Genomic DNA, 27977 nt, shown 5'->3' on the forward strand with positions numbered 1-27977 from the left:
ACCTGTGGTCCTCCAGAGGTTCATGGACTACAATTCCCATGAGCCCCTGCCAGCAAACGCTGGCAGGGGCTCATGGGAATTGTAGTCCATGAACCTCTGGAGGACCACAGGTTGACTACCCCTGGTCCAGGGTTGTGGATTCAATGAAACAATCCATGTAAAGCACCTTGCAGAGACCAAACCTTTATTTCCTGAAACCACCTGGGCAAGAAATGGAGAGACTGCAATCATTTGATTGAGCTGGAGGGTTCTCCTCTTTCTCTGCTACCAGCTCCTAAAGTCCTGAAGGGCTTGCATTGACTCTACGGTTCTAAACTCTCATGCCCACACTACAAACTCAAGGGAATGTATAGAGCTGTCGATCAGGGACTTGACAGAAGTTTTCATGGCTAGGGATGTGCAGTATCTAAGCCAGTATCTAAGCCAGAATTAGGCAGTTTTCACAACTGGATCCAGATCAGAATCTATTTTGAGCTATCTGAGATAACCATTCCTGGGTATAATCCTGAAAGTGTTCAAGGTTGTCTCAGGCCCTTCCAACACCTTCTGAGTTCTCTCAGCTTGGAGAACTCATTTAAGAGGAACCAAGATTGCTTTAGAGGCCTTCCCTCCTCCATAGGAAACCATGGGGATGGGGGCACATGGGGGGGAGGCATAGAATGGACCCCCTGGCTCAATCCTTTTGCAACTTAGAAGTTTTTTTTGAGGCAAAACCCCAAATTTGTAGCATGGCTGCTGGTGCTTCTCCTCAAAAGAACCCCCAAGTTTCCAAAAGATTAGATGAGGGGATCCAATGCTATGGGCTCCCAAATTTCTGCAGTGAACTTGCACTTGACCTGTGGGCTCCACGCTGAAGATACCCCCCTCCCCTGTCACCAGAGCTGTGGCACCTCGGTGGTCAGAGCAGGTGCTTTGTGGAAAGGGGATCCCCAGGGCAGGCCTCCCCCTTCCCGGCTGATGGGAGCGTGGCTGGCAGGCAGGGCTGGGCCAACAGTCCATAGGAGAGATCAAAAAGTTGCTGCATCCACCTCCACTCGCTGTTGGCCAAGGGCTTACGTGACAAGGATCTACAGCTTTACACTATAAGCTCAATAAAACATGTCTCCTGGTGCTTCCCATTAGGAAGGTTCCTTCTGAATTAGAGTCTGTTTAGCCTTAGGCTAAGGAGGAAGGGCGAGGAAGGCTTCAAACCTGAACTGAAAGGAAAGGTTTGGACCAGCAGGTCACAGTAGGCTTAGGATGATCCTGTGGGGTTTTCAAGGCAAGTGATGCTCAGAGGGGGTTTGCCATTGCCTGCCTCTGTGTGGCAGCCTGGGATTGCCATGATGGCCTCCTTGCCAAACAACCGGGGCTGCCTCTGCTTCGCTTCCAAGGTCTGATGGAATTGGCCTAGCCTCAGCTCTTTTAAGTCAGGGGGAAGGTATCAGAATATTTTGATCCCTGGACTTATTAATGAATGATTTGATCTTGCTTGGGGAGCTGGAGGGCAGGGACATACTGTACCTTGTTAAACCTTTTTATTCTACTGGTAAGTATGCCCTGTGTGCATTAATTAGGGTTACTCACCTAACTAGGGAACTGCCCTTTGCATAAGTAATTAAAAAGATTAAAAGTTGACAAGCCTAACTGGTCCCCAAAAAATACTTCACTTTTCACTCCCCAAAGCAGTTCTGAAGCAGCTTACCACCACCTGTCCCTTCCCCTCCCAACAACAGATATACTGTGAGGCAGATGGGACTGAGAGAGCTCTAAGAGAACTGTTCTGCAAGAACAGCTATAACAGAATTGTGACTAGCCCAGGGTCGCCCAGCTGCCTGCCTGTGGAGGAGGCGTGAGCAGTCAAACCCAGTTCATAGAGAATCATCGAATAATAGAGTTGGAATCTCATCTAGGGTCATCTAGCCCACCCCCCTACACTATGCAGGACACATCCCTATCGCTCATCTACTGTAACCTGCCACCCCTTTGCCTCCAGATTAGACTTCACCACTCTTTAACCTTTAGGGGTAGTCAACCTGTGGTCCTCTAGATGTCCATGGACTACAATTCCCATGAGTCCCTGCCAGCAAATGCTGGCAGGGGCTCATGGGAATTGTAGTCCACGGACATCAGGAGGACCACAGGGTGATTACCCCTGGTTTTGCACCACACTGGTTCTCAAGCAGCTTTAACCCAACGCAAGAGCAAAATTGATACCCAAACCAAAGTTCCTGGTAGAGGAAAGTACCTATGAGCTGAATATGAACCCTTCGGTTCTGCATTTGTGTTTTGCCGCTGAAGCAGTCTGGGTTGCAGATCTGTGGTGTGTGGAACAAAACTGTTCACATGTCTCAGCCAACCAGAAGTGACACTTCACACATCTAACAGAGTAGGTTACACTCCACAAAGGGATCTCCCACAGTAAGGCTGTGGGTCTTGTCTGGAGTGAGCCCTCCCACCGTGGCTTCAGCACTATCGCTTGGGGGGGGGGGGGCAGGGAAGAAAGCATAGAAGAGGAAGCTGGCAGCAGGCCGGTGAAGTCCCGTCTCTCTCACGTTGGTCTCTTGGCTCTCTGGCTCTTCATCAGACACACGGCGGGCCGGAGTTCCGGCGTGTCTGGAAGCAGGACAGGCAGTGCTGCTCCGAGGTTCGGGATTGCTGCGATTCCGTGGAGGAGCTGCTGGAGCGACTCCTGGAGAGCAAAGGGGGACAAAAGCGGCCAAGGTCAAGCAACCTGCGTGTCCCGCAGGGCACAGCGCTCAGGCACTGGAGGGGTGTCCCGTTCCGGAAAGTCGTGTTGCCAGAGTGAGGCCTGGTATCAGCCAAGCCTTAGCCAGGTTCATGGACACCTTTCAAGCTTCCTCCAGCGGGTTGACTGGGATGTGTGGAGGCATGCTTTAGTTGTGGGTAGGAATATCGGGGTGGCTAGGTTTCTTTTAAAGTAGAGGGTTTCTTTGCTTACATAACAGCTGCCCCTATCAGAGCATGCAGGAAGACGATTCTAGATGGCAGGTCATAGGGGTTGAGAGATGATGCCGGACTTGGTAAGAAGAACCCAACCCTTTGGCTGCCCTGGAGATAACAGCCCTGATCTTGTTTTCAGAAGGCGTTATCCATGTCCCCTTTGCTAGCCTGCCTGGCTCCAGCCTTCTCATTCTGCTTGCATTATGATACATCCCTTGTAGCAAGAGCCTGAGTTTCCTTTGACAGGTGATGTTGTGTGTATCTTGCTCTCCAGAGAGCCTGCCTCCTGCCTTCAGTTCTCTTCCTTCTGCGTCCGGAGGCCTCCTGTCTCCATTTATGTTCCCCCAGAGCTCCCCTCTCCTGCCTAAAGTGCTCCCATTTTGGATCTGTCATCCAAAAGGCTTGAGTCAAATCTAAGCAGCAATGACATTGTAAACCTGGGTCAGGACTGTACTACTTCAAAATGGGGGGGGGGGGGTTGTAATATCATGCGCACAGGAAGGAAAACCTCCCTACTCAAAGAAATCTAGGTATCAGGAAGAAGGGTTCCAGCATTGGTTCTGCCCTAGAAACTAGTTGTCTACATGTGTGTGTGTCTGTTTTGGATGGAAGGGGCCATCAACATCCTACAGAGAAGTATAAACCATGATAAAAGCAAATAGGACATATGTGACAATATATAAAGGTAAAGGTATCCCCTGTGCAAGCACCGAGTCATGTCTGACCCTTGGGGTGACGCCCTCCAGCGTTTTCATGGCAGACTCAATACGGGGGGTTTGCCAGTGCCTTCCCCAGTCATGACCGTTTACCCCCCAGCAGCAAGCTGGGTACTCATTTTACCGACCTCGGAAGGATGGAAGGCTGAGTCAACCTTGAGCCGGCTGCTGGGATTGAACTCCCAACCTCATGGGCAAAGTTTTCAGACGGCTGCCTTACCACTCTGCGCCACAAGAGGCTCGTGACAATATATAGAAATAGTTTAAACACACACACAAAATGCCCATAATCAGAACCATGACTCTAGTCATTTTGGGCTCTGTTGCACATACATTCCCTCCCTGTCTGCCAAAGTTTTTCCTTCCGCACTAATTGAAAAGGGCACAAGGAGCCTATGTCGGTCTCCTCCATTTTATCCTCACAACAACCCTGCGAGGTAGGATAGGCTGAGAGAAAGAGACTGGCACAAGATCACCCAGCAGGCTTCTACGACTGAGCACACTTTTGAACCTGGGTCTCCAGAATCCACCTAGCCCAACATTTTATCCCGCTATCTCCCAGGAAAGATGATTTAGTGCAGGTTTGACAATTTGCTTCTGGCTTGTTCCAGCCATCGGGCAAGCTGCTGCACTTGGTGCTAACTGAATCTCCTTGAAGACCGCACTGAAATTTCATACCCTGGAGACCCTGTCTTGTTTTGGACACTCTTTGCTGCTGTTAAATACGAACGAGGCCTGCATTTCTGCTCTCTGGCTTCTTATGCTTCCAACGTGGCCTCCCTGTCAGGTTTGCTGCAACCCATCTCTTAGCCTCCAAGCCAGAGTCATGTTCTGTTTGACATCTAAGCTGGCTAAACAAGGCCTCTCTGGCCAGGCACCTGCTCCCCCCTGCTTACAGGTAATTGAAGCCTGCAGGTGCATGTGCTGAAAGGGCAAGAGCTAAAGGGGCCTTAGCCTGTGGTTCACAACTTGTGACAACCTCGCTTGAGCTGGCATCAGTAGGAGGAGGTTCCTGGGAGCCTGTTACGCCCCTTTGTATCCAGTGGTTCTTATTTTTGTGTATTTACTATATTTTGGATATTAAGGTACCTAGAATCCCTGTTGTGGGCTAAGAAGGCTAGTGTGGGAGAAAATAGATGCCAAGGCTGTGGCTCAGTGGCAGAGCATCTGCTTTGCACCCAGAAGGTCTCAAGTTCAATTCTCCTGAGGTGAAGATAAAACAGGAAGAGATGGGAACCGCCTCCACTCGAGTGCTGCTGCAGCATACCAGCTGCAGCATGAGGCAGCTTCCTGTGTTCATTTTGAGTCAGAAGAAGAGTTGGTTTTTATACCCTGCTTTTCACGGCCCAAAGGAGTCTCGAAGCGACTTACAATCGCCCTCCCTTCCTCTCCCCTCAACAGATACCCTGCGAGGGGCTGAGAGAGCTCTGACAGGACTGCTCTGTGAGAACAGCTCTCACAGGACTGTGACTAGCCCAAGGTTGCCCAGCTGGCTGCATGTGGAGAAGCAGCCGCTTCTCCAGATTGGAAGCCGCCACTCTTAGCCACTGGCTCTGGTCTGAGAAGCTGAGAATTCCAATAGATCTCCCCATCTGGAGGCTTGCAGCTCTATGATGTACTGATTTCTGACTGATCAAAAAATAAACATTCCCCAAAAGATATCAGGTGGTGCAGCAATGGAGAAAAAGCAGGGGGAATGGCATGGAAAACTCCAGTGTTGAAGCTCTGCTGGCCTTTTCAGAACTCCAGTTTTGAAACGCAGGCTCTGGCGTTCCCAGTGACGATCAAAGACCCACAAAGAACCTTTCCAAAATGGATGCAGGCTTTGTCTGTCCCCAGCTAAAGCTCTCACCTTTGTGGACCAGGCAGCTGGCTCCCCTTGGCATCTCGCAGGTTCAGCTGCCGTAAGATGCGAATCAGGTGGCTTATCTGCCGTAGGGTCATCTCCGGAGCTGGGCATGCCAGCTTCTGACGCTGAGCAATCAGGCAGGGGGGGTTGGCAAACAGCGAGAAGTAGCTGTTTCTTCCCAGCAGCTGTACTGCTTGCTTGTTCCCATAGCAGGAGGCGTACTGGAAAGGGGGGTGGGGAGAGAGAGAGAGAGAGAGAGAAAGACAGGCAGGCACCGTTAATCCCAGGCCAGCACCTACTTTGGGCAAACTCCTACTCTGAAATGGCAAGGGGTTAAGGTAAAGGTAAAGGTATCCCCTGTGCAAGCACCAGGTCATGTCTGACCCTTGGGGTGACGCCCTCTAGCGTTTTCATGGCAGACTCAATACGGGGTGGTTTGCCAGTGCCTTCCCCAGTCATTACCGTTTACCCCCCAGCAAGCTGGGTAGTTCAATCCCAGCAGCCGGCTCAAGGTTGCAGGCAAGGTGTACAGCACTCCTTTCTTCGTGCTGAGGGTCACAGTCCAGGCCAGCAGGCTTTCACCCTCCCAAAACCTCTTTACCACTTGCTGCGTTCATTTACTCTGCAGGGCTGTTTCTGCCTTCTGAAGCAGCCCAAATTCTTTGGCGTGGCTTTTGTCATTTGTGGAGATGCTTCCATGCTTGGGTGGAGACGGATGGGACTAGCAACAAATCTCTTAATTCTTTTCGCAGCTACGGAAGTGTCTGCCATTAATCACTAACCGTAACATTTTTATTCCCCGTGTTTTTTCCGAATGACAATTGAACCCAAAGGACTGATTTGCTTTTCTAGCAAGGAATTGTCATACTGTATGTTTTGTATGTTGTGATGCTGTTTACAAATCTGCTGCTAATATACGTTCTCCTTATGTCTGTACTCTTATAATCCTTGTTCTGCTATCTGAGGAAGTGTGCATGCCCACCGAAGCTTACACCTTGATTAAATCTTTGTTGGTCTTAAAGGTGCCATTGGACTGAAAATTTCTTTGGCAGAATGCTGACTCTCGCCAGGGGCATGCAAAATCACCCAGCCATAGTTAACATGCACGGACTAGCATTGCATATATACAAACTGGAAGGCTGAGGGGCTTGGGAATGTTCAGTCTGGAGAAGAGGAGGCTGAGGGGGGACATGATGGCTCTTGAAACAGCTGAAAGGCTTTCCCCTACAGCAGGGGTAGCAAACCTGTGGCCCTCCAGATGTTCATGGACTACAATTCCCTTGAGTCCCTGCCAGCGTTTGCATAAACATCTGGAGGACCACAGGTTGATTACCCCTGCCCTACAGGACAGTAGGGGAAGAATTAGGAAGAATTTTTTACAGGGGCTAGGGGGGTGATGAGCCCCCCCCCCCCATTCTTGTCATGGATGCCTTAGGCCAGGGGTAGTCAACCTGTGGTCCTCCAGATGTCAATGGACTACAATTCCCATGAGCCTCTGCCAGCAAACGCTGGCAGGTGCTCATGGGAATTGTAGTCCATGTACATCTGGAGGACCACAGGTTTGACTACCCCTGCCTTAGGCTGATCCTGCCTTGACAGGGGTTGGACTAGATGTCATGTATGGCCCCTTCCAACTCTACGATTCTATGAAATATTGATAGAAAACGTTAGTCTGTTATTCTAATATAAAGCTGCACATTGGAAGTTCATGATTTTTTGAATTTGCTTCCTAAGAGTTATCAGCAAATGCGGATCACATTCTTTTACATGAAGCGTACTGCTTCAATATAAAGGCCACAATACTGTGCAGGTGTAACTTGCAAACAAGCAACTGAGATAATACTTTCTTAGGCCTCCGTCCTGCATTCCAGAGTCTTGCTGCCCTCTTGACAGACGCGCTCTGGGTGTTTCGTGCTTGGAATTAGTTCCTTAGTTTGGTTTAGGATTGAACTCTGGGAGTTCTGAGTGCGGATCAGGACTTAACCTTCCCTGCCTTACCATTGACCCACCCTGAAATGCCCTCAAGAAGCTGCTGTCTTCAGATTCCAATGGGCTGTTATACATACATTTCTCCAACAAAGCCTGAAGTTCTTCCTGGAATTATATCTGATTTCCAAACATTAAAAAGCCCCCAGGAAGAAACAGCCTCATAGGGCAGTTTTTGTAGCACCCCAGTCCTACTGAGCTCCCTTCCCAAGCATTGGCCCTAAATCTCCAAGCTGAAGTTGGCAAGCCTTGAGTGCTGGTGGTAGTATATGTGAACATGTCAGAATATAGGTTTGGATCCAGCCAGGGGGTCATCCCCCCACACACTAAATCTCAGCCAGTTCCCTTCTTCACTTCAGTTTCTAACCTACATGGCTTTTTTCCATGCAGGTCCCACGATCCTTAAGAGATCCTGTTTTGTGGTCCATGGGCACTCTGACTTCCTTTTTCTTCAGCAAAATAGCTGGTTGGCTCTACCCCAAGCTCTGATGCTCTTGGTAAAGCAAGCAACCAACTCAGCGAAGACCGAAACTTTGGCAGAAAATAAGCACACCTCAGAGATAAACAGAATACGCTCTTTGGAAACACATGCAAAATGCTTAATCGGGTGCATTAGGATGATTAAAAGTAGAGAGGCATGCCCCAAGGGATATGGTAATCTATTTAGGTGTCTGCAGAAGACACCTTTGACATGCTTTACGATTTTGTGGGCAAGTGTGCCTGTGAAAAGAGGCAGCTGTCTGGATGCTGGAAGAGAAAGACTACTTGAAGTTGACCCAAGCACTTTGGGGGAGTGTAAGACGCTCCCTATGGGAGCTTAGGTTTTTCAGGTCCCTCCTGGCCGCTGGCAGGGGATGTGAGGCTTGAGTTGCTAGATCCAGGTTGAGAAACTCCTGGAGATTTGATGATGGAGCCTGAGGAGAACGGGGAACTCAGCTCGGGTACAATGCCCATACAGTTCACCCTCCAAAGTTTCCATTTTCTCCAGTGGAACTGATTTCTGTAGTCTGGAGTTAAACTGTAATTCAGGGGATCCCCAGGTCCCGCCTGGAGGCTGGCATCCCTACCTCCACACTTGGAACCAATCAGCTACCATTTCCTATCAAACCACCTCAGATTGTCTGTTTTTCAAGCACAGTTTGAGGAAAGCTGCCATGCTGACTTCAGATTAAATGAAAGGGTAGCTCCTTACATCAGTATGGTAGAAAACCTTCCCGTGGGGCACACTTCCCATGAGGGTCACGGAAGCCTTAATACTGCCAAGTATTTCTTACTCCTCAAAATTACCTTAATTTTCTTCCAAACCCATAATAAATGCCCTTAAAACTCTCAAATAACATACCTAAATACCCTGGCAACAGAGGACAGCCTGCAAGCATTGTAATCCCCTTCAGGTTAGCGTTAAACTTTTCCATACCCCTCCCTACCATTCTGAGTCCACAAAGGTTTGTATTTTTCAATTTACCAAACAAAACGTCTCTTGAACACACTGCCACTGCTCGTGTACATCAGTTCAGTTGTATGAAGCAGGTATTCTAGCAACCAGATCAGTACATATTTTGAAGGGAAAGCTCTGGCTGTTTGACGCACACCTGGCACATACCTGGAGGAAAAGATAGATGGCTGACCTCCTACGGATATGGCACGGCTTAAATAAAAAAGCACAGTTGGGATATTAGGATATTATTCTGGCTTCTTACCGGGACAAAGGTGGCCATTCTTTTCCTTGCTGCAAGATGGATCCTGAACCGGGTCTGCGGATCTGCTGCCCTCTACTTCTGTGGCTGCTGGTTTTATAGTTGCCTCCCCCCACCCCCAGCTGCGGTAGAGACAGATATCTGCCGTGCTAGACACCCTGTCCTCTCTCCTCTGTTTCAGAGACCTCATCCCCGATCAGGTTTCTTTGAGCAAGGCCTCTGGCCACCTCTGCTGGCTCGTGTTACCCCAGTGGCTGGAAGCAGAAGAGAGCAGCTATCAATTAATTATTGTTAGCCATTATGTTCCCACAAAAGGGGAAAGAGGTGTGTGAATCCTTTGAATGCTCCAGGGAATGCTCCCGCATAGAATCACAGAATCATAGAGTTGGAAGGGGCCGTACAAGCCATCTAGACCAACCCCCTGCTCGATGCAGGGTCAGCCTAAAGCATCCAGGAGAAGGATCTGTCCAGCCGCTGCTTGAAGACTGCCCGTGAGGGGGAGCGCAACCCCTCCTTAGGCAGCCCATTCCACTGCTGAGCAGCCCACTGCTTAGGCAGCCCATTCCACTGCTGCCTGTGAAGAATTTTCCTCTCTGATATCTAGACCTCACTGTGGGTCCTATCCTTTGCTGCCAACAAAACCCACTCCCTGCCCTCCTCTGACAACCTTCCAAACAGACAGACTGAAACGGGTAGCCATGTTGGTCTGAAGTAGCACAATCAAATCAGTCCAGCAGCACCTTTAAGACCAACAAAGATTTATTCAAGGTATGAGCTTTCAAATAGACAGCAATCATACCCCATCTCAACCTCCTCTTCTCCAGGCTGAACAGTCCCAAATCCTAAATTCCCAAGAACGAGACTCAGAAAGTCTGGTAATCTCAGGGTTGTCATGTTTACAAAGCTAAGGGGGGAAAATTTCCAGTGTTTAAGGGACAAGGAAGTAGGTGCATCATTGTATTAGAAAGACCTCAAAATCACAGGGAAGCTAAAGATTTATCACGGTTCATAAAGCAATGCATGTGTTAGTGGTATTATTCGAAAGGGGAGTATCCTGCTCAAACTGGCTGAGCCACCCCTAGCAGAACAAACATCCTCTCTAGGATTTGCTTGCTACCGGATCTTAAGGTTATCCTAGCTAAGGTTGCCAGCCTCCAGGTGACAGCAGAAGAACTCCTTGGATTACAATTGAGACCAGCTCCCCTAGAGAAGAGGTCTTCTTTGGAAGGAGGACTTAATGAAATTATATCCCTCTGAAGTCCCTCCCCTCCGCAGACCTCACCCTCCGCAGACTCTGCTCCCAAATTCTCCAGGTATTTCCCAACCTGGATCTTGCAACTCTGTCCAGGACACCATGGTGCTGCCAGTGGGTTTTCTGGTACCCACTTCCCCAAAACACTTCTTCCACACAAAAAGGCAGGTTTTTTTTGAATGGGGGGGGAGGGAGGAAGGACGGTGATGTGGAAAGAGGTATTCCCAAACAATTCAAAATGTTGAGCATGGGGAAAGATCCAATTGCACGCCTTTCTGCATTTGGCAGCTCCAAAATAAGCCAGTTAAAGGTAAAGGTAAAGGTAAAGGTATCCCCTGTGCAAGCACCGGGTCATGTCTGACCCTTGGGGTGATGCCCTCTAGCGTTTTCATGGCAGACTCAATACGGGGTGGTTTGCCAGTGCCTTCCCCAGTTATTACCACCACCCCCCCCAGCAAGCTGGGTACTCATTTTATCAACCTCGGAAGGATGGAAGGCTGAGTCAACCTTGAGCCGGCTGCTGGGATTGAACTCCCAGCCTCATGGGCAGACAGCTTCAGACAGCATTTCTGCTGCCTTACCACTCTGCACCACAAGAGGCTCATATAAGCCCGTTAGTCCCTGCTTAAAAAAATGAAACCTGGATTTTTGGGGATTCCTTTGCTGTAGGGCTAGTGAGGGAGCAATTCAGGTCTGTGGTCAGAGGCAAATTTCAGTGTATTTTGCCTAATACTCGACCCTTTAAAAATGTATATCCGAACAATATCCATAGTACGGAAACAATCTTGGTCAACTCTTCAATGTCTGATTATGAGGCTTTTTGCATCCCTTGTTTCTTGATCCTTTTGACAGGAGGTGCAGGGGATTGAACCAGGGACCTTCAGAACAGATGCTCTACTGCTGAGCTAAGGTGTATTGCTGGCCCCCGCTTGTTTGTGGAGTGCCTCTAGCCTAAGCAAACAGGCTACCCTCCAGACACCATAAGGACAACCAAATAGCATTATCAGTGGAGCTGGCTAGGCCTGTTTGTGGTTAGAGCCATAGATTTCAAAGCAGGGAAGTTAAATCACAATCGCCTAAACATAAAAAGTTGGATTGACCAATTTTGCCCTCAGCTAGAAAGAATACAGAGGGAAGCACCTGAGTCTGGCCAGTAGTCTGCTAATGAGTTGTACAGCTCAATGGGGGGGGGGGGGAGTCAGGGGGGGCTGTATTTAGAATGTCTGTATTTAGAACTGGAACAGTTTCTTTTGATTATTAATCTGGGATATTTGTAATTGTTCTGTTAGCCTGCAAATAAAACTAATAATCTGTTCCACAATATTTCTGGTAAGGCCTTGGAGGCGGAGCATGTCTCATGGTTTAAGTGCCACTCAATGCTTAACACCCACTCAGGGAGGCTGTCCTGCCCCTGAGGGCCTCCTCCTCCAACCGGCTTGCCTGTCTGTCCAGCGGCCAGCCAATTGCCTTCCGTCCCCCACCTCTGACCACCCCCTCCTCCTTCCACTTCCCTCAGAGGCTTGGAGGCTGCAGATCTCTGCTGTGAAAGAGCAGCCCCTGCCAGTGAGTTCCACAACAGCTGCCTGCAGCCTTTCCAGGTCCTGGGGGGAGGGAGAGGCCATCCGCACAGTTCATCCACCCAACCACCCCAGTCTAGCGCCTGTTGTATTCCTGAATGCAATGGGCTTTGTCCCTAGTGATCGCATATATGTCCAAGCTGTTTGCCCTATTAAACCAGTCTAATGTCTCAGTAATTTTTCTCCAGGACCCTTCTCCATGTCAGTTCAGTGGGACTCCTAGCTTTCCTGTCATTTCAGAAAGCCTTCTTCGAGGCGCTTTTATGGGCTTCAAATGAAGCAAGCGGTTAAGATCTTTAGACCCAGTAAAAAAGGGCAGATCTTTTAAGAGGTCAAAACAACCTTGTCTTTGCTTACTAATTGTAGGCATTCTCCTCCGGCAGCAGAAGTTCAATGATTAACTCACCCTGCAACTTGCATCCTCAATTTGACAAGCTCTGCTAGTATGTGAGAGGCGCAGAAGGAAAATATGGAGAGTTTTTTCTAAGGTGCCAGTTGAAGAACAACTAGTTTTTCCAGTGCTCCACTTTTTACTTCCTAAAGGAGTCTCAAAGCGGCTTACTTTCTCTTTCCCACAACAGACACCCTGTGACTGTGAGGGAGTTGGGGCTGACAGAACTCTAAGGGGCTTTTTGCACGCCTTCAAAATCGCACAATGGTTGCCAATTGGAAACGCTATTGATTTGCCATAACGCACGACGTCGTAGACAATCTGCCACACACCTGAAACCAATCTGCAAAAAGCGCTTCCTTGTAGCGCTTTCAGGGGAATCCCAAAAAGTGGATTCACCCTCCGGAAAGCGCTACACTCTTGCAACCAATCTGCAACACTAGCGAAAAAGACCTGTGCGTTAACATTGTTGCGGTTTCTTCAAAGTCCCTCCTCCTGAGCCTGTCCTCCAAACTTCCGGCGAAGCGATCGCCATTTTTTTTTCTCCGAGCGAGCGGGGATAAACGCACCAGCGAGCCTCTTTCTGTTTAGAGGCTTCCCTGGCTTCAGTCCTTCACCTTTAGTCACTAAGCACAAACCACAGAAAAGCCCGTTTGCTGATGTATTTTCCCATTAATTTTTACACATTCATTCAGCTGAAAATCGGGCCCGTGTGAGGGGGGGGGATTTTTTTTTTTCACTCGAGGCAGCGTGGCAACGATCATACGATCAAACGACAGCTCAAACACATTAGGCAGCTAGATGGGTCTCTCCGTTGCAACGAATCTACACAGATTTGTTACAATGGGTCTGTTTTTTTTTTAAAAAAAAAACCTTTCTTAAAGGGAGCATGCTAACGGCTGCCCATTGGCTGCTTGACGGCCAGGGGCGGGACGAGCTTGGCAATAGTGCTTCCTTTCTAGCGATTTCTGCCGAGACCGGAAGCTGTGGGAAACGCTACAAAACGCAACTGGATTCCACTACAAAGGCAGGTATGCATAACGACGAATTCCACTATTTTAAATGGCGATTTTTCATTCAGTGACCAATTTGCAACAAAGATCCCGGTGGGTAAAGCCCCTAAGAGAACTGTTCTGTGAGAACAGCCCTAAGAGAACTGTGACTGGCTCAAGGTCACTCAGCTGGCTGCATGTGGAGGAGTGGTGGGGGAAGCCCAGTTCTCCAGATTAGAGGCTACTGCTCTTAACCACCACACCAAGATGGCTCACAATTTGGATAGCCTGATCAATCTTTGCCACGCAGGGTGTTTATTTCTTAATCCTCTTGTGAATTACCTCTTTATATGCCTAGGAATTAACCACTGAGTTTTGGACAAATGCTACAGCGTCATCCAGCATGATGACATAACTTCTGAATGGGCAGGTGGTGGGTGGTCTTCCCCCTGCTAATGAGCATCCGGCAACCCTACCTTGACATGACAAAATCGCTTTTTGTTTGGGGCCGCAAGCGATGTTGTGTGTTGGGCAGGACAGCAAGGAGATTCTTTTGCCAGGATGTCAACCATGAGTTTCCTCCGTGTAGAAAACATGAGTTCTGCAGGGGCTGCTTCGAGTCAGGAGAAAATGGTGGGAGGGGATGTTTCAGTCCCTTTCTCTCCTCACATGCTATGGCCATGATTCAAATCGGGTTCCTGTGAGGCTGGGAATTAAGTTCTGAGCATAGAGGTCTCAGCGCACATCTGATAGGGGCGGGTGGATGAGGACAATATAATATATACAGGGACCATCACAAGCCACAGCTAGACTCAGGAGGCAAACATTTGGGAGCATTTGGGAGAAGCTGCAGGTGCAAGGGGGGGGGTCAAGCCTCTGTTCCCCTAAAGCAGGGGTAGTCAAACTGCGGCCCTCCAGATGTCCATGGACTACAATTCCCAGAAGCCCCTGCCAGCGAATGCTGGCAGGGGCTTCTGGGAATTGTAGTCCATGGACATCTGGAGGGCCGCAGTTTGACTACCCCTGCCCTAAAGACTAGACCCCCCCCCAACCTACAGTTTATATGTGGTGGGAGCAACTCTTCGGCTTATTTATTTGTTTGTTTGTTTAGATTTCTATACTGATCTTCCCTACCGCTCTGGGCGGTATAATACAGGAGGATGCACGTGAATTGTTTTAAGTATTATTAAATGTATCTTTGACCATCACACCTGGCTAGCATCTGAAAGGGGCTGCTGGTGTCACTGTGTGAGGCTGGATGGAGACGTCACCCTCCATTTCATTATTCTTAGGGGTGCCTCGGGTCCTTTTTGCTTGTAAGTCAAGCCTTAGAGAGTGTCACGCTGGGGGGGGGGGGATTTATACCGCCATGTTCCTTATTCATATGTTGTAATTTTTATGTCCTGCTTTTTGATATTTTTAATGGTTTTTTTATTGGGGGTTTTATGGATGGACTGTTTGTAACCCACCACGAGCTGGACTCAGGAGTGACAGGAACTGAATGAATGAATGAATGAATGAATGAATGAATGAATGAATGAATGAATGAATGAATGAACCTTTTGCTACTGTTCTTCAGGTTACATCGCTGCAATCTCAATTCCTCAAGCTGCTTTATGTGTTACTGTCTCCTGTCAATTCTCCCATAGTCTTTAATTTTTTTAACATTGAAACTTTAAAAAGATTTGTCCACCTAAGATACTCGATATTACAGCCAACTCCCTCTTTTCCAACGTAGCCTGTTGAGAGAAATAATAAAGCACAAGCTGCATCCAATCAGGCAACTATGAACAGAGATTAAGGAAGGGGGGAGGGAAGAGCAGAAAAGGAGGGAGAGAGTGGGATGGTGGGACGCAAGAGGTGGTTACATGGATACAGCTAAGCAAGAAGTGGGGAAGATGAGCTCAAATAGATGCAGCAGATCTTTCCAGATGGTTCTCAGGAACTTCTAGTCTGTGATATGGGAGTCCATCCCTTATACAGAGCTCTAACGTATCATTGACCCCATCCTGCTTTGAAGAAGAAAAATTTCTAATGCTGCAAGGTAATTATCTTGCAAATCAAGTCTGTTCTCTAACCCTTGATGTTTGAGCAGTGCTCATAGAGAGGATACGTATCCTAAGATTAGATTATTAGCTCTGACAACATCATTGTCAATTTGAGAGTAATCCAATTTATTTTGTGCTAGAAATGCATTTGAAGAGTAGGGATCCAAATCCAGTTCTCTGGATTAGAGGCATCCCCTGAACATGCCAGGAAGAAGGAAGAAGGAAGAAGGAAGAAGGAAGAAGGAAGAAGGAAGAAGGAAGAAGGAAGAAGGAAGAAAGATGAAGATGAAGATGAAGATGAAGATGAAGATGAAGATGAAGATGAAGATGAAGATGAAGATGCTGTGGTGAGCCCAACGTCACCCAGTTGGTTGCATGTGGAGGAGCACTGAATCAAACCCATCTCACCAGATTAGAAGTCCACACTCCTAACCACTACACCAAGAGCTGCTTTTTTGTATCCTACTTTTTACTACCCAAAGTGGTTTACAATCACCTTCCCTTCCGCTTCCCACAACAGATTCCTTGTGATGCAGGTGAGGCTGAGAAAGCTTTGAGAGAACTGCTCGGTGAGAACAGCTCCAACAGATGACTCAAGGTCATCTGGCTGGCTGCATGTGTGGGAGGAGTGGGGAATCAAATCCGGTTTTCCCGATACTCTTAATCACTACACCAAGTTGGCAGATGGCAGAAAATATATTGATAGGCATCATGGTGACCCAACAGGAGTCATTCTCAATGCTAGTGTATCCAGGGGTGTGTTAGGGTTTTGTTGTGGCAAATAAGCCTTAGATACCGATCTAGAGTAACAGATGTAACATCAGGGATTTAATTGGTTTAACATATATAAGCGATTTATAAGAGATTTTAATTGATCTGTGCAGTTTGCCATAGGGTTAGATAGACTGGAGTTTTGTTCCAAGTTTCCCTGTGAACAGATGCAATCTAGATCATGTTTTGCTGAGTTTCTTTAAAAGTTGTATATGTCTAGAGATAATTTCTGAGGTTGGAATAGAGAAACCAGCAGGGGCTGGTTTTTCCAAAACTGCAAAAGCATCCATGTCAAGCACAGTGTTTTAACTGAATATACTGCCAACTAGCTGTAGCAGAGAGGTTAAATTTTGTACAGAATCTTGAAAGTTTTGAAATATCATTTGGTCCAATCCACTGAGAGAGCCAATCGACCATTAAATAGCCAGCATTTCCAAAAAACACCCCAGTTCCCTACCTTAATTTTGGATTTTCCACCTGCCAGGCCCACCTAGTAAACTACAGGAGAATACACCTGTGGATTGATGGCAGAGTTTCACTATGCAGAGAGTGCAAAGCACCGGACTGCTTAAAGAATAAAATAGTTTTATTTGAGACAGAGACCTAACTACCCATCTAGCTGTAGTCATCCTTCTGTTCAACTGCTGTTCTGGAGTGTGCTCAACAAGCAGGAAGTCCCCTGTTGAGCCAATCAGGTCACTGGAGGAGATTATCTGAAAAATATTAGGCATTTAGTGATCCAACTATGCCAAACACACATCTCCGCCAATGCCTATATTCTGCTCAGTCATGTACACAGCAGATCTTGCATGTTCCAACATGGAAAGAATACAATTGCACACTTACACATGGGATAGAGATGGACCATTTCTAAGAGAGCCCATTCAGATGTTTCTTGCTTAGGGGATAGAGCCCTGCATTTCATGTTAGATAGTAGGAAGATTAGGTGATACTGGCACAGTTTAGGGAGATTAAAGGCTCCTTCTGGTAGCTGAAGCTTTTTAGAGGTGGGGGGCTTGGGAAAGCGTGCAGTGAGGAAGGAGGAGAGGAAGCTGAGGACAACCCCGCAGAAGATCAAGGGGGCCAGCAGGAGCCCAAGAAGCAAATCCCCACTCCTATACTGAGGTCACATGGATCCTCAGATAGTCCAGAGGAGGGTCCCTGATGGTCTACTAGGTCTACTAGGATAAGGTCTACTAGGTCTACTAGGTCTACTAGGATGGTCTACTAGGATAAGGTGCAAGCCCCGGTACTTGCAGGATTTTGTGGAATAGGGAAGTTTATAGGGAAGATATTGAGTTTAAGAATAGGTGCCTGTGTCTTTAAGAACTGAGCTGTGTGTTCCCGCACGCGGGAAGAATTCCCGCCAAAAGAGCCTATAGAGAGAGCACGTATTCCTTTCATTTTTTCCCCATTTGCTACTTGCTGTTCTTGCTAATAAATGTTCCAGTAATCCCTCAGTGTTCAGCCAATTCTTGATTTAGGGAAGAAAAATGAAAGCCAGTATTTACGGAGTGCTCCACCCTGCCGATCGTATTGTGTAATCTGTCTCAAGTTCAGGTGAAAAGGGCAGATTATAAATGGGATAAATAATGGATACAGAATATAATAAGAGCCTGGGGGTACTCTTGGACACTCCCCCTCCTTCCCTTCATTCCGAAGAATCTTCCTTTTTATTTAAAGGAAGGATGGCGTTACAACGTTCTTTCTAAGTATTAAAAAAGCAGCCTTGCACAGTAGCGTTATAACCCAGGGGGTCAAAAATAATTACATTCCGGACACGCTTATGGGCCATGGAGATCCACAAGGGGCTTGCTGCTAGTACAGATATTGTATTAGAAATTCCCCCAAGTACAACACACTTCAGTCCCTGCTCACAAGCTGCCCAGCCTGATCCACTTCCCAGGCTGAAGGAAAACAAACAGGTGACCACTCAGTTCTAGGATAATCAAACAAACAAACAAACAAAAAACAAAAACATTGAGTTGAGGCTCCCGAATAAACTGTTATGAATGTAACTGTTGAGTCAAAACAACGGCTGAAAGCTACACCTCTTGAGTTGGTTTTTTTATAAGACTTCCTCAGCAGCCAGTATTTGTATTAAATCTATAACATGTAGAATATGTCAAATGTATACAAAATCCCAAAGCAAAAAATCAGACAAATGACATTCTGATATTACATTGAGAGGTGGCATAAATAAACGTCTTTAAAAAGCTACAAAGACAGAATTTCATTGATAAAACATATAATGCACGACAATTTCAGCCAAGAGTTAAACAACATAAATGTATAAAGACAGGTTGACCAAAAGTAATGGAAACACAACTTATTGTTAAATTGTTTGAATGTTTATTATAGTCTAGCGTGGGTTCTTTCTTCTGTTATCATACTCATTTCGAACCGTCCTCTCTTCGTGGTGCCTCTTCCCTCCAGCAGCGAGGCTGGCCAGAGCAGTATTTTAAGTGAGAAGGGTTTTTTTCCCAGCCTAACGGGGAAAGGAGGCCACCCCCCCCACCCCCAGGCCACTTATTGTGCCCCTGTCAGCAGTCATGGGCAAACTGGCTGCAAGCTTGCCAGAGTGCCCCTGGCCAGGCTGGGGGAGGGGGGGCAAGCTGTGTAACCTCCCTATTGGTCAAAAGTCTGGGGGCAGTGCCAGTCCAAACTTTGGACCAATCGGAAGGCGGCTTTTCGCCTTCCAATTGGTCCAAAGATCGGACTGACCATGCCCACACTCTGCCCACCTAGGCCTTAGCTTTTTATGTTATACAGCAAAGCTGTTCCAGATGGCAACCCCTCCCTAATTCCAAAAGTATCATTTGATCCACCTAAGAAATAATAGGTCTAGAACCAGAGGAGGTTTAAGAGATAAATCTGTCAACACCCATTTTCCCAATACCACAAGTATACATTTTAAGAGGGTATTTAATTAGTACCTCATCCCAGCTTGGGCCTGTGAATTAGCATATGCTCAAACATAATAAAAAATGTACTATGTGCAAGAGTGGGTTTTGTTCCTCCCATTTACGAAATGTGCCTGACCTACTGCCTAAAGGCCATTTAGCATGCAGAAAATACATCTAATTGTGCTTATAGAACACGGAGTTCCACAAGGTGCTCGCAGCTAGTATAGGTAGCTTATTAGAAGTCGCCTTGAGTACAACACACTGACACCCATATGCTCAAGACGCACTCACAACCATTTTCCCAAGCTTATAAAACAAGCTGCCCCTGCAGTCAGCAGCCGACAGAATCCCTGTCCCAGTCGGTGATGAGATGCTCCTGTCCCCTCCTCCTCAGATTTTCCCTCTACGTAAGATATTTTCACAAATATCTTATGTGGCAGTCCACTCCTATTCTCACAATCTTTTAATTAATAGCAGAAATAAGAATCTTTCATCCTTCACATAACACAAACGATTTTTAACGCTTTATCAAGATCCTAAAAGCACACTTCAGTGGTATGAGCTCTGTTAAATGAGCATGTAAACTTGTGCGCTTAAAGAAATGGATTTGAGCTGTGATTCTTCTAATATTTTCTTTGAAGACGAAGAGTTGGTTCTTCTATGCCGCTTTTCTCTACCCGAAGGAGTCTCAAAGCGGCTTCCATTCGCTTTCCTTTCCTCTCCCCACAACAGACACCCTGTGAGGGAGGTGAAGCTGAGAGAGCCCTGATATTACAGAAGAAGAAGAGTTGGTTCTTATATGCCCATTTTCTCTACCCGAAGGAGTCTCAAAGCGGCTTACATCTGCCTCCCCTTTCCTCTCCCCACAACAGACACCCTGTGAGGGAGGTGAGGCTGAGAGAGGCCTGATATTACTGAAGAAGAATAGTTGGTTCTTATATGCTGCTTTTCTCTACCCAAAGGAGTCTCAAAGCAGCTTCCATTCGCCTTCCCTTCCTCTTCCCACAACAGACACCCTGTGAGGGAGTTGAGGCTGAGAGAGCCCTGATATTACAGAAGAAGATGAGTTGGTTCTTATATGCCCCTTTTCTCTACCCAAAGGAGTCCCTGTGAGGTGGGTGAGGCTGGGAGAGCCCTGATATGACTGCTTGGTTAGAACATCTTTATCAGTGCTGTGGCGAGCCCAAGATCATCCATCTGACTGCATGTGGGGGAGAGCAGAATTGTACCCGGCTCGCCAGATTAGAAGTCCACACTCAGACAAGGGACCAAAGGACAACTATCAATCTGATGAGTTGCTAAATTTGCAAAGAAAAATGATCACCTCCAAAATAATCACCCATCCTGAGGGAGCAAACCCAGAAACAGCAGCACATAGTCAATTCTGCTAGCGCCTTTATGTGTTACACAGGTATAATTACCTATGGAATCTAATTCTCTGTATCTATTTACAATCGCTAGGCCATGGTTCAATAAAAAATTAAATTGCAGATGCCCAGCAAAATTAATCTTAATGTCTTAAATGTCCTTATGTATATGTATGGTAATGACAACGCTTTCAAAAATTCCATTGCTCTGATGTCCTGATGCTGGGAGAGCTTCATCAGCTTGCCCAATTTGGGCATTAACAACGTCAGCAAAAGTAGCAAGGCTCTGGGATACTATTCAATAACACCCAAAACTCCCCCCAGCTTATTCCAGTGTGCCACGACTTCGCTACAGGGTGTTAATGGGGGAAGGTAGGTTGTAACTATTAAAAAGGAAAATGATGGCAAATGTAAGCTGAGTGCAAACTGTGAGGAGGCACTAAAAGTTATACAGGAACAACTTAGTGCTGTTGAAATTAACTATGCCAGTCCTGACTTTAGACGGACCTTAGAAGAACTGGAGTGGGCATCTACTATGCAAGCAATGAAGCCTAGTAGTTTAGTAACTGCCACAGCAAAATAACCAAAATAATCTGGAACTCTACTAGGTAAGATTTGGGTCCAGGGTCGCTCAGCCGATTATTCCAACCTGTAACGTACCAGGATGAAAATTTTATTCCAGGACTTGGAGACGGTCATTTGGATGGAGCTACAGTCTCTCTGGACTTCAGTGGCCAAGCATGGGCACTAGGGTTGAAATTTCCTGGATTCATTAAAATCAGAGATTCTAAAGGAATGTGCTTTGAGTTTTGGGGCATAGGGTTCCTCGGTTGTAAGGGCCTTCTCATTTGCACCAGGATGCGTTGCCTAGGGGCGTTTTCATATTTGGGTCATACCACTTTCTGATGTTTTCTGGAGAATATTTGGACACAGTTAATCAAAAATCTTGTTCTGTTGGAGGAAGAGTGCCAAAACAAGACAGCAGACCAGCCTGCATCTCATCTTCTTTTTCAATCTATAAGAATCCATATGGATTCAAGGCTGGAGGGGGGGGGGATTTTATCGGGGAGCTAAAAAGGCCTACAGTGTCTTGACCTTAGCAGGGGGTGGTGAATGGGAAGGGGAGAGGAAAAAGCATCAGAGGGTCCGACAGGTTTCATTCTGTTCTATTTAGTTTTCATTTAACCCAATTTTGAATGCTGTAACCAAAGTTCCAAATTAACTAAGGAATCCCCCAAATACCTTTGGAATTTAACCTGGAAACTAGCAAAATCAGAGGAATGTGCAAGCACGTATAATGAAATCTGATTGAAATGAAACGCCTAAAGGAAACATTCATAATTAATAGGTCCAGGGATTCATTCAACCTGCATGAGATCAACAGACCATGGATTAGTGTTTTTTATTTAATTGTTCTTATAAAACACACAATAAACTGAAATTAGATATGGTTTATATAAACATCCCCCGAATAGGTATAATTTTGGTTAGGGAAAAAGCTAGCTGTTTGCTGCCTCATCTTTTAGTGGACCAGGTAATATGCCTCCCTTGAAGACGAAAAACATTAACAGCTCCATAATCAGCCTCATAAATTAAAGAAGCACGCCTGTTTTGCTGCTTGCCGGGAAGAGATTTAGATATCCCTTCAAAAGTCTTAAACTAGAGTCAGCTTATAGTCTTTCTGTGATTTCTCAGGCAACCTAGAAGAGAAGAAGAAGAGTTGGTTCTTATATGCTGCTTTTCTCTACCCGAAGGAGTCCCAAAGCGGTTTACACTCGCCTTGCCTTTCCTCTCCCCACAACAGGCACCTTGTGAGGTGGGTGAGGCTGAGAGAGCCCTGAGATTACTGAAGAAGAGTTGGTTCTTATATGCCACTTTTCTCTCTACCCAAAGGTGTCTCAAAGTGGCTTACAAATGCCTTCCCTTTCCTCTCCCCACAACAGACACCCTGTGGGGTGGGTGAGGCTGAGAGAGCGCTGATATCACTGCCCGGTCTGAACAGTTTTATCAGTGCTGTGATGATCCCAAGGTCACCCAGTTGGCTGCATGTGGGGGAGTGCAGAATTGAACCCGGCATGCCAGATTAGAAGTCCACACTCCTAACCGCTACACCAAACTGGCTCCCTACCTACCTGATTAGATGGTCTTTCTAAGGGAAGGTTACTCCTTTCGCTTCCAGAGAAATGTGTCAAGTTTTTAAAAATATTTTTTTCTGTAGACTCGCTGCAACTAAAACTGTCTGGGTTGCTAGAAGACTAAAATCTTCTGATCTACCATTCCGACTCATTGTAGATGACAAATGCAGGTCATGTATCACTGTTTCATTACTGGTGGTCATTAATTGTTCTGTAAGGCAGGCAATTCCATTCTGAGATAAACAAGCAAATCCATTTGGATGCTTAAAAGGAGTAAAGAAGTACCCTAGCTTAGTTTGCTTGCTCAGAAGAGTTGAGCATTCCTCTTCAATTGGGGCTTCTTTTCATCTCCATAATTAAAAATCAGGACACCTGCCTTTTCTTTTTTTCCAGAAGAGAAAATATCACATGCATACACTACAACCCCCCTATTTAGAAGAGATATTCATAAAACTGACATTTAACATTTCGTATCCTGTTCTACCTTCAAGTTACAAACCACATACTAGATTATCCCCAGTTAGCACATACAGTCTGGATATTGCATTTTTCTTTTCATTTCAAGATTTTACTGCCTCTATTTTCTTCTTAATCCCAATGTTATATATGTTTTACCACTGTCCCGTATTTCAGTGCTTTATTAAACTGACCTATAATCTTTGATGCGGATCTTGATGCATCTTGATCCTAGCAGCTGTTGCTGTATATTTCACAAACTCATTCAACATTTTAATATTTTAGGGCACCATATTTAATAACATGCATTTGGGATCCCACACCAATTTAACTTCCAGTATCTTTTGCATCTCCTCATGGATCCTAACCCGGTATCTCCTTGCTTTCTACCTGCTGCTTCTTTTTGTCCCCTTCAGGACTGTTTGCAAATTCAAAAGGCGAATTCTCAGGGCCAACGCCCAGCTCAGCACTGCTGCTTCGGCCAATTACTCCCTTTGTTCTCAAGACTTCACGGCGAGAGTCTTGTATCAAAACATCCAGCCAGATAAAAGTTTGCCTCCAACTGTCAGCAAAACACATTTTAGAGTTCTTCAGTGAGTCGATCAATATAAAAGGGCAAAGGCTTATCTAAAATAAATATAATATGGAGTTCTAAGAGCAAGCTTCCAATGGGCAATGGGCCTTTCTCTGAGTCTGCCTTCTAAAGAACCCACAGATCTATGTAGTTCAGAGATCAGTTGTGATTCAGGGAGGTCTCCAGCCCCGCCTGAATGCTGGCGAAAATTTTCAGGTTCATTTTCTGAGCAAACATTCTGTGGACACCGTTCTATTCCCTGGCCAGCCAGTCCATCGGTTTCCCACCCAGCAGCCATGACACATAACACAACCCAAATGGCATGGCGTGCAGCCCTCCCTTTCCTCTGCAGGCTTCCCCCAATCTCAGCCACATGTAGCAAAGCAGCACTGTTTTACTCCCTCCCCAGGAGTTCATTTCTGTGCATGCACACTGCAGACAGCTCTGTTTGATGTAGTACCAGTGCTGAAAACACAGCACACTGGCTGGCACTGAAGAGCAGCATGTTGTGTGGAGCCTGGGAAGGAAACAGTGTGGCTACTGTTCCTTCTTCCATCATCTCCTTCCTCGCCCTTCCCACCATATTACATTACATTACATTATATTATTAATTGGACATATAGCCCGCCAGAGCCTCTTGTGGTGCAGAGTGGTAAGGCAGCAGACATGCAGTCTGAAAGCTCTGCCCATGAGCCTGGGAGTTCGATCCCAGCAGCCGGCTCAGCCTTCCATCCTTCCGAGGTCGGTAAAATGAGTACCCAGCTTGCTGGGGGGTAAAACGGTAATGACTGGGGAAGGCACTGGCAAACCACCCCGTATTGAGTCTGCCATGAAAATGCTAGAGGGCGTCACCCCAAGGGTCAGACATGACTCGGTGCTTGCACAGGGGATACCTATAGCCCACCACTCCCACAAGGCTCGTGGTGGGTCACATTCTATAAAACCCCATAAAACCCCTAATACAATAAAATCCCACCTAAAAACCAACCCAACCTAACCTAACCCAAGCCCAAGTGGCGGCGGAACTACTCACCCCAACCCGTATCCCAAGGGAAGGAGTAATAACTAATCACCGCCAAGAATAACCCGGGGGGGGGGGTCCCGATCTACCTTCGAGGTGCCGGCCTCAACCATAATATGCCTCAGCCATGCTGGCAATATTGGCAATGTTATTATTGTTTTTATGGGGTTTTAATGGGGATTTGTGATATTGTTACCTGCCACGAGCCGCAAGGGAGTGGCGGGCTATAAATCTAATAATAATAATAATAATAAACCTGTTGGAAGAGCTCCGTTTTGCAGGCCCTGCAGAAAGCTGGTAAATCCCGCAGGGCGCACAGCTCTTCCGGGAGCTGTGTTCATACGGCAGCAACTTGGGCAAGTGGCAGCAACGTGAATAATCTGTGGGTAGACTTGCAGTGAAATCCTAAGCAGGTCTACTCAAAATCCCAGTGAAGTTACCCAGGAAAGTGTTGTCACGATTGCTTAGGGATGCCTCCCATTGTCTGCATTGACTTGGTGGTGGTGGTGGTGGAAAATCTTCCCTGCCCCTGTCCTCTTCCTTATTGCCCCTTCCGGGAACTTGGGAGGAGGAAAGCCGGGAAGGAAGCTGGCTGTGCAGCTCTGCTCTGAGGCCTCTTGCCTGCTGGTGAGCAGGAAAGGCTGTGGGCGGCCACATGCTGCGGAGTTGCAGGTGCATCAGCCTTGCTCCCAGGCCTTTGGGGAGGGTGGCTGGCTGTGCTCTGCAGCTCCAGGGAGGTGTCTCACCAGTTGGGCCCCAGGGCCCCTTGGGTACCCTTCTGCATGCTGCCCCTTTCAATGCCCAATTCTAAAACAGGCTTTGATACTTACTAGTGTTACACATAACTCATAGTTTTTTTTTAAATCGGTTGTTCATCATCATTCTTTAACAAGTGTCTTTCAAACTGAATACTTCCCATTCCAGAACCCCATCATCTTTTTACCTTCCGAGATATTATGAGGTCAGGCCATCGATTTACGCCGGTTAACCTGCTTTGACTCTCAGTGACCAAAGCAGACCATAAGTAATGCAAATCAATCCATCAACTTGTTATACGGATAAAAAGATAGAACAGAGGTCAACAGCTTTGGGTTCTTGTTGGAGAGAAAATGAGGCATAAATATTTTCAGTGACTAAATAAATCCCATTGCTGGGCGTCTTAAAAGACAGGGACGTCTTTTGTTTAATTTTGTTTAAATTATTAAGCAGTTTGAGCTTTAAGCATCTAAACATATTTTGCCAAATTTACAGGGTCAGCGGGGGAACAGGGATGCTTCTCCTCGGGGTGCCACTGCCTGCAGGATGAACTGCAGGCATGCTGCTTGGGTAGAGCAGGGGTAGTCAACCGCTGGCAGGGGCTCATGGGAATTGTAGTCCATGGACATCTGGAGGACCACAGGTTGACTACCCTGCTGTAGAGCATCTGTTTGGTAAACAGAAGGTCCCTTGTTCAATCCCAGGCAGCACCTATTTAAAGGATAAGATTAAATGGGCAAGATTTCCATCTCTGCTGCAGCCAATCTAAGCAATAGTTACCTGGATCGCCTTAGGTGTCCTATTAACATAAGGCAGCTTCTGCTTGGCGCAGTGATAGAGCATGTCCTTTGCAGGCCAAAGGTCCCAGGTTCAATCCTCCACACCTCCAATTTAAAAGGAGCTGAGGGAAAAGACTTTGAACTCAAACATTGGAGGCAGGGTTGCCATCCTTCAGGTGGCACCTGGCGCTCTCCCACCATTACAATTCATCTCCAAAAACCAGTTCCCCGCAGGACAATGGCTGTTTCTGAAGGTGGGCTTTACGATATCGAGGTCCCCTCCCCAACATCGGTCTTGCTAAGATCCCACACCCCAAATCTCCAGGGATTTCCCAGCCCCAGAAGTGGCCACACTAGGGTCTGACTCATTAAAAGGCAGCTTCCTTTAGGCAGAACCCCTGCTCTCCTTGCAGAAGGACCCAGGATCAATCCCTTGCATCTCCCCTACAGAAGCGGAGGAGAAAAATCTCCGCCTTTCTCCCGAGTTAGTGGTAAAGAGCGGCAGACTCTCCTCTGGAAAACCGGGTTCGATTTCCCCCCCTCCTCCTCCACACAGCTGGGTGACCTTAGGCAAACCCCAGTTCTCTCAGAGCTCTCTCAGCCCCATTTTCCTCCCAGGTGTCTGTTGTAGAAAAAAAAAAAAAACCCAGCTCTTCTCTTCCGACAGGCAGTCCGCCCACACTGGTCCACGGCGAGGAACTCCAGCGCGTTCCTGCGGCGCGGGGAGAGGGACGCAGGCTGCTTCTGGACCCCCGACGGGGCGTCCGCCTGCCCCGGGCCGGAAGGGAGGAGGGCTCTTGCCAGCGGTGGTGCGGAAAAGGCCCGCGGCGAGACCGTCGATGCCGCTCGGCCGCCGAGCCTGGCGCAAGGTGCCGGGAGCCACCAGCTGCTCCTCGCCCACCTCGGCCCGCCGCCAATGGGGCGACAGGGGCGTGGCCGGGCGGCGAGTGTCTACGCGGGCGATGGAGGCGGCCGAGCAGGTGTCCGGCGGAGCGCAGCGCAGCGTCCGCACCGCCACCACCGTCCCTCCCTGCGGCGCCTGGGCTGGCCGGCCATGGCTCTCCCCGACGGGGCCCGCTCGTACAGCAGCGCCGAGCTGCGGCAGTGCTGCGCCCAGGGCGCCTGCCTGGTGCTCCGCGGCCGCCGCCTCTACGACCTCTCCCCCTTCGTGCGCCTCCACCCGGGCGGAGAGCAAGTGCTCCGACAGCGGGCGGGCACCGACATCCGCGACGCGCTCGACGGCCCGCCGCACCGGCACTCGGACAACGCGCGCCGCTGGCTCGAGCAGTACTACCTGGGCGACCTGCGCGACGCCGAGCCCGCCGCCGCCGCCACGCAGGTGAGCCGCTACGTCGAGGCCGCTGGACAAGCCGCTCTCTGGCGCCCGCTGGCCCGGAAACGTCCCGCCGTCGGGAGAACCGCTAGGCCGGTCTGGTTTTCGGATGGCAAAGCGCCCGCCCCCTCTTTCCCCCCCGGGGGAGTGCTGGGAACGAGGTCCCCCTTCGTAGTGGCCAAACGGCGTGGGACTGCTAAGGAGAAGGGGGGGGGGGAACCCAGCTCGGCAAGAAAGGGAGATGTGGGGGGACGCGGGGGAGGGAAAAAGGATTGGCACCAGCTTGGGATGTCTCTGCGCTGGGATGTCTGTGCGGGCAGGTGCGCCGACCGTGGGGAAGGTCTAGCGAACCCCTGCACTCCTCCCCTGGCTGGCGTCTCTTTTCCATGAAGGCGCGGAATTAGATGTCTTGTTGCTCAGTAGCATGA

At 47.9% G+C, this 27977-nt stretch overlaps 2 protein-coding genes across 4 annotated transcripts in view; one reads left to right on the forward strand and one right to left on the reverse strand.

Moving 5' to 3' along the window:
* Positions 1 to 163: 163 nt before the first annotated feature.
* Positions 164 to 27726, reverse strand: LOC143823475 (uncharacterized). 3 transcript variants are annotated; one of them, XR_013226489.1, is made up of 3 exons: positions 27511 to 27726; positions 5512 to 5729; positions 164 to 2671 (listed from the first exon to the last, which is right to left on the reverse strand). XR_013226489.1 is itself a non-coding variant. In XM_077309842.1 (3 exons), the coding sequence occupies exons 1-3, from the start codon at positions 26278 to 26280 to the stop codon at positions 2563 to 2565; spliced, it is 390 nt and encodes a 129-aa protein (XP_077165957.1). In that variant the 5' UTR covers positions 26281 to 26876; the 3' UTR covers positions 164 to 2562. The 3 variants fall into 3 exon arrangements, 2 of the variants coding, with proteins under 2 accessions (XP_077165957.1, XP_077165958.1); XM_077309842.1 differs by lacking the exon at positions 27511 to 27726 and adding an exon at positions 26218 to 26876; XM_077309843.1 differs by lacking the exon at positions 27511 to 27726 and adding an exon at positions 9195 to 9350.
* Positions 27007 to 27977, forward strand: part of FA2H (fatty acid 2-hydroxylase) — a 50380-nt gene continuing 49409 nt past the window's right edge. Inside the window, exon 1 of the mRNA XM_077309841.1 lies at positions 27007 to 27555. Within this exon, the coding sequence (XP_077165956.1) occupies positions 27133 to 27555 (423 nt within the window). The 5' untranslated portion in view covers positions 27007 to 27132. The remainder of the gene's footprint in view (positions 27556 to 27977) is intronic.

This window comes from Paroedura picta, chromosome 14, assembly GCF_049243985.1.
Source record: "Paroedura picta isolate Pp20150507F chromosome 14, Ppicta_v3.0, whole genome shotgun sequence".
Taxonomy (NCBI): domain Eukaryota; kingdom Metazoa; phylum Chordata; class Lepidosauria; order Squamata; family Gekkonidae; genus Paroedura; species Paroedura picta.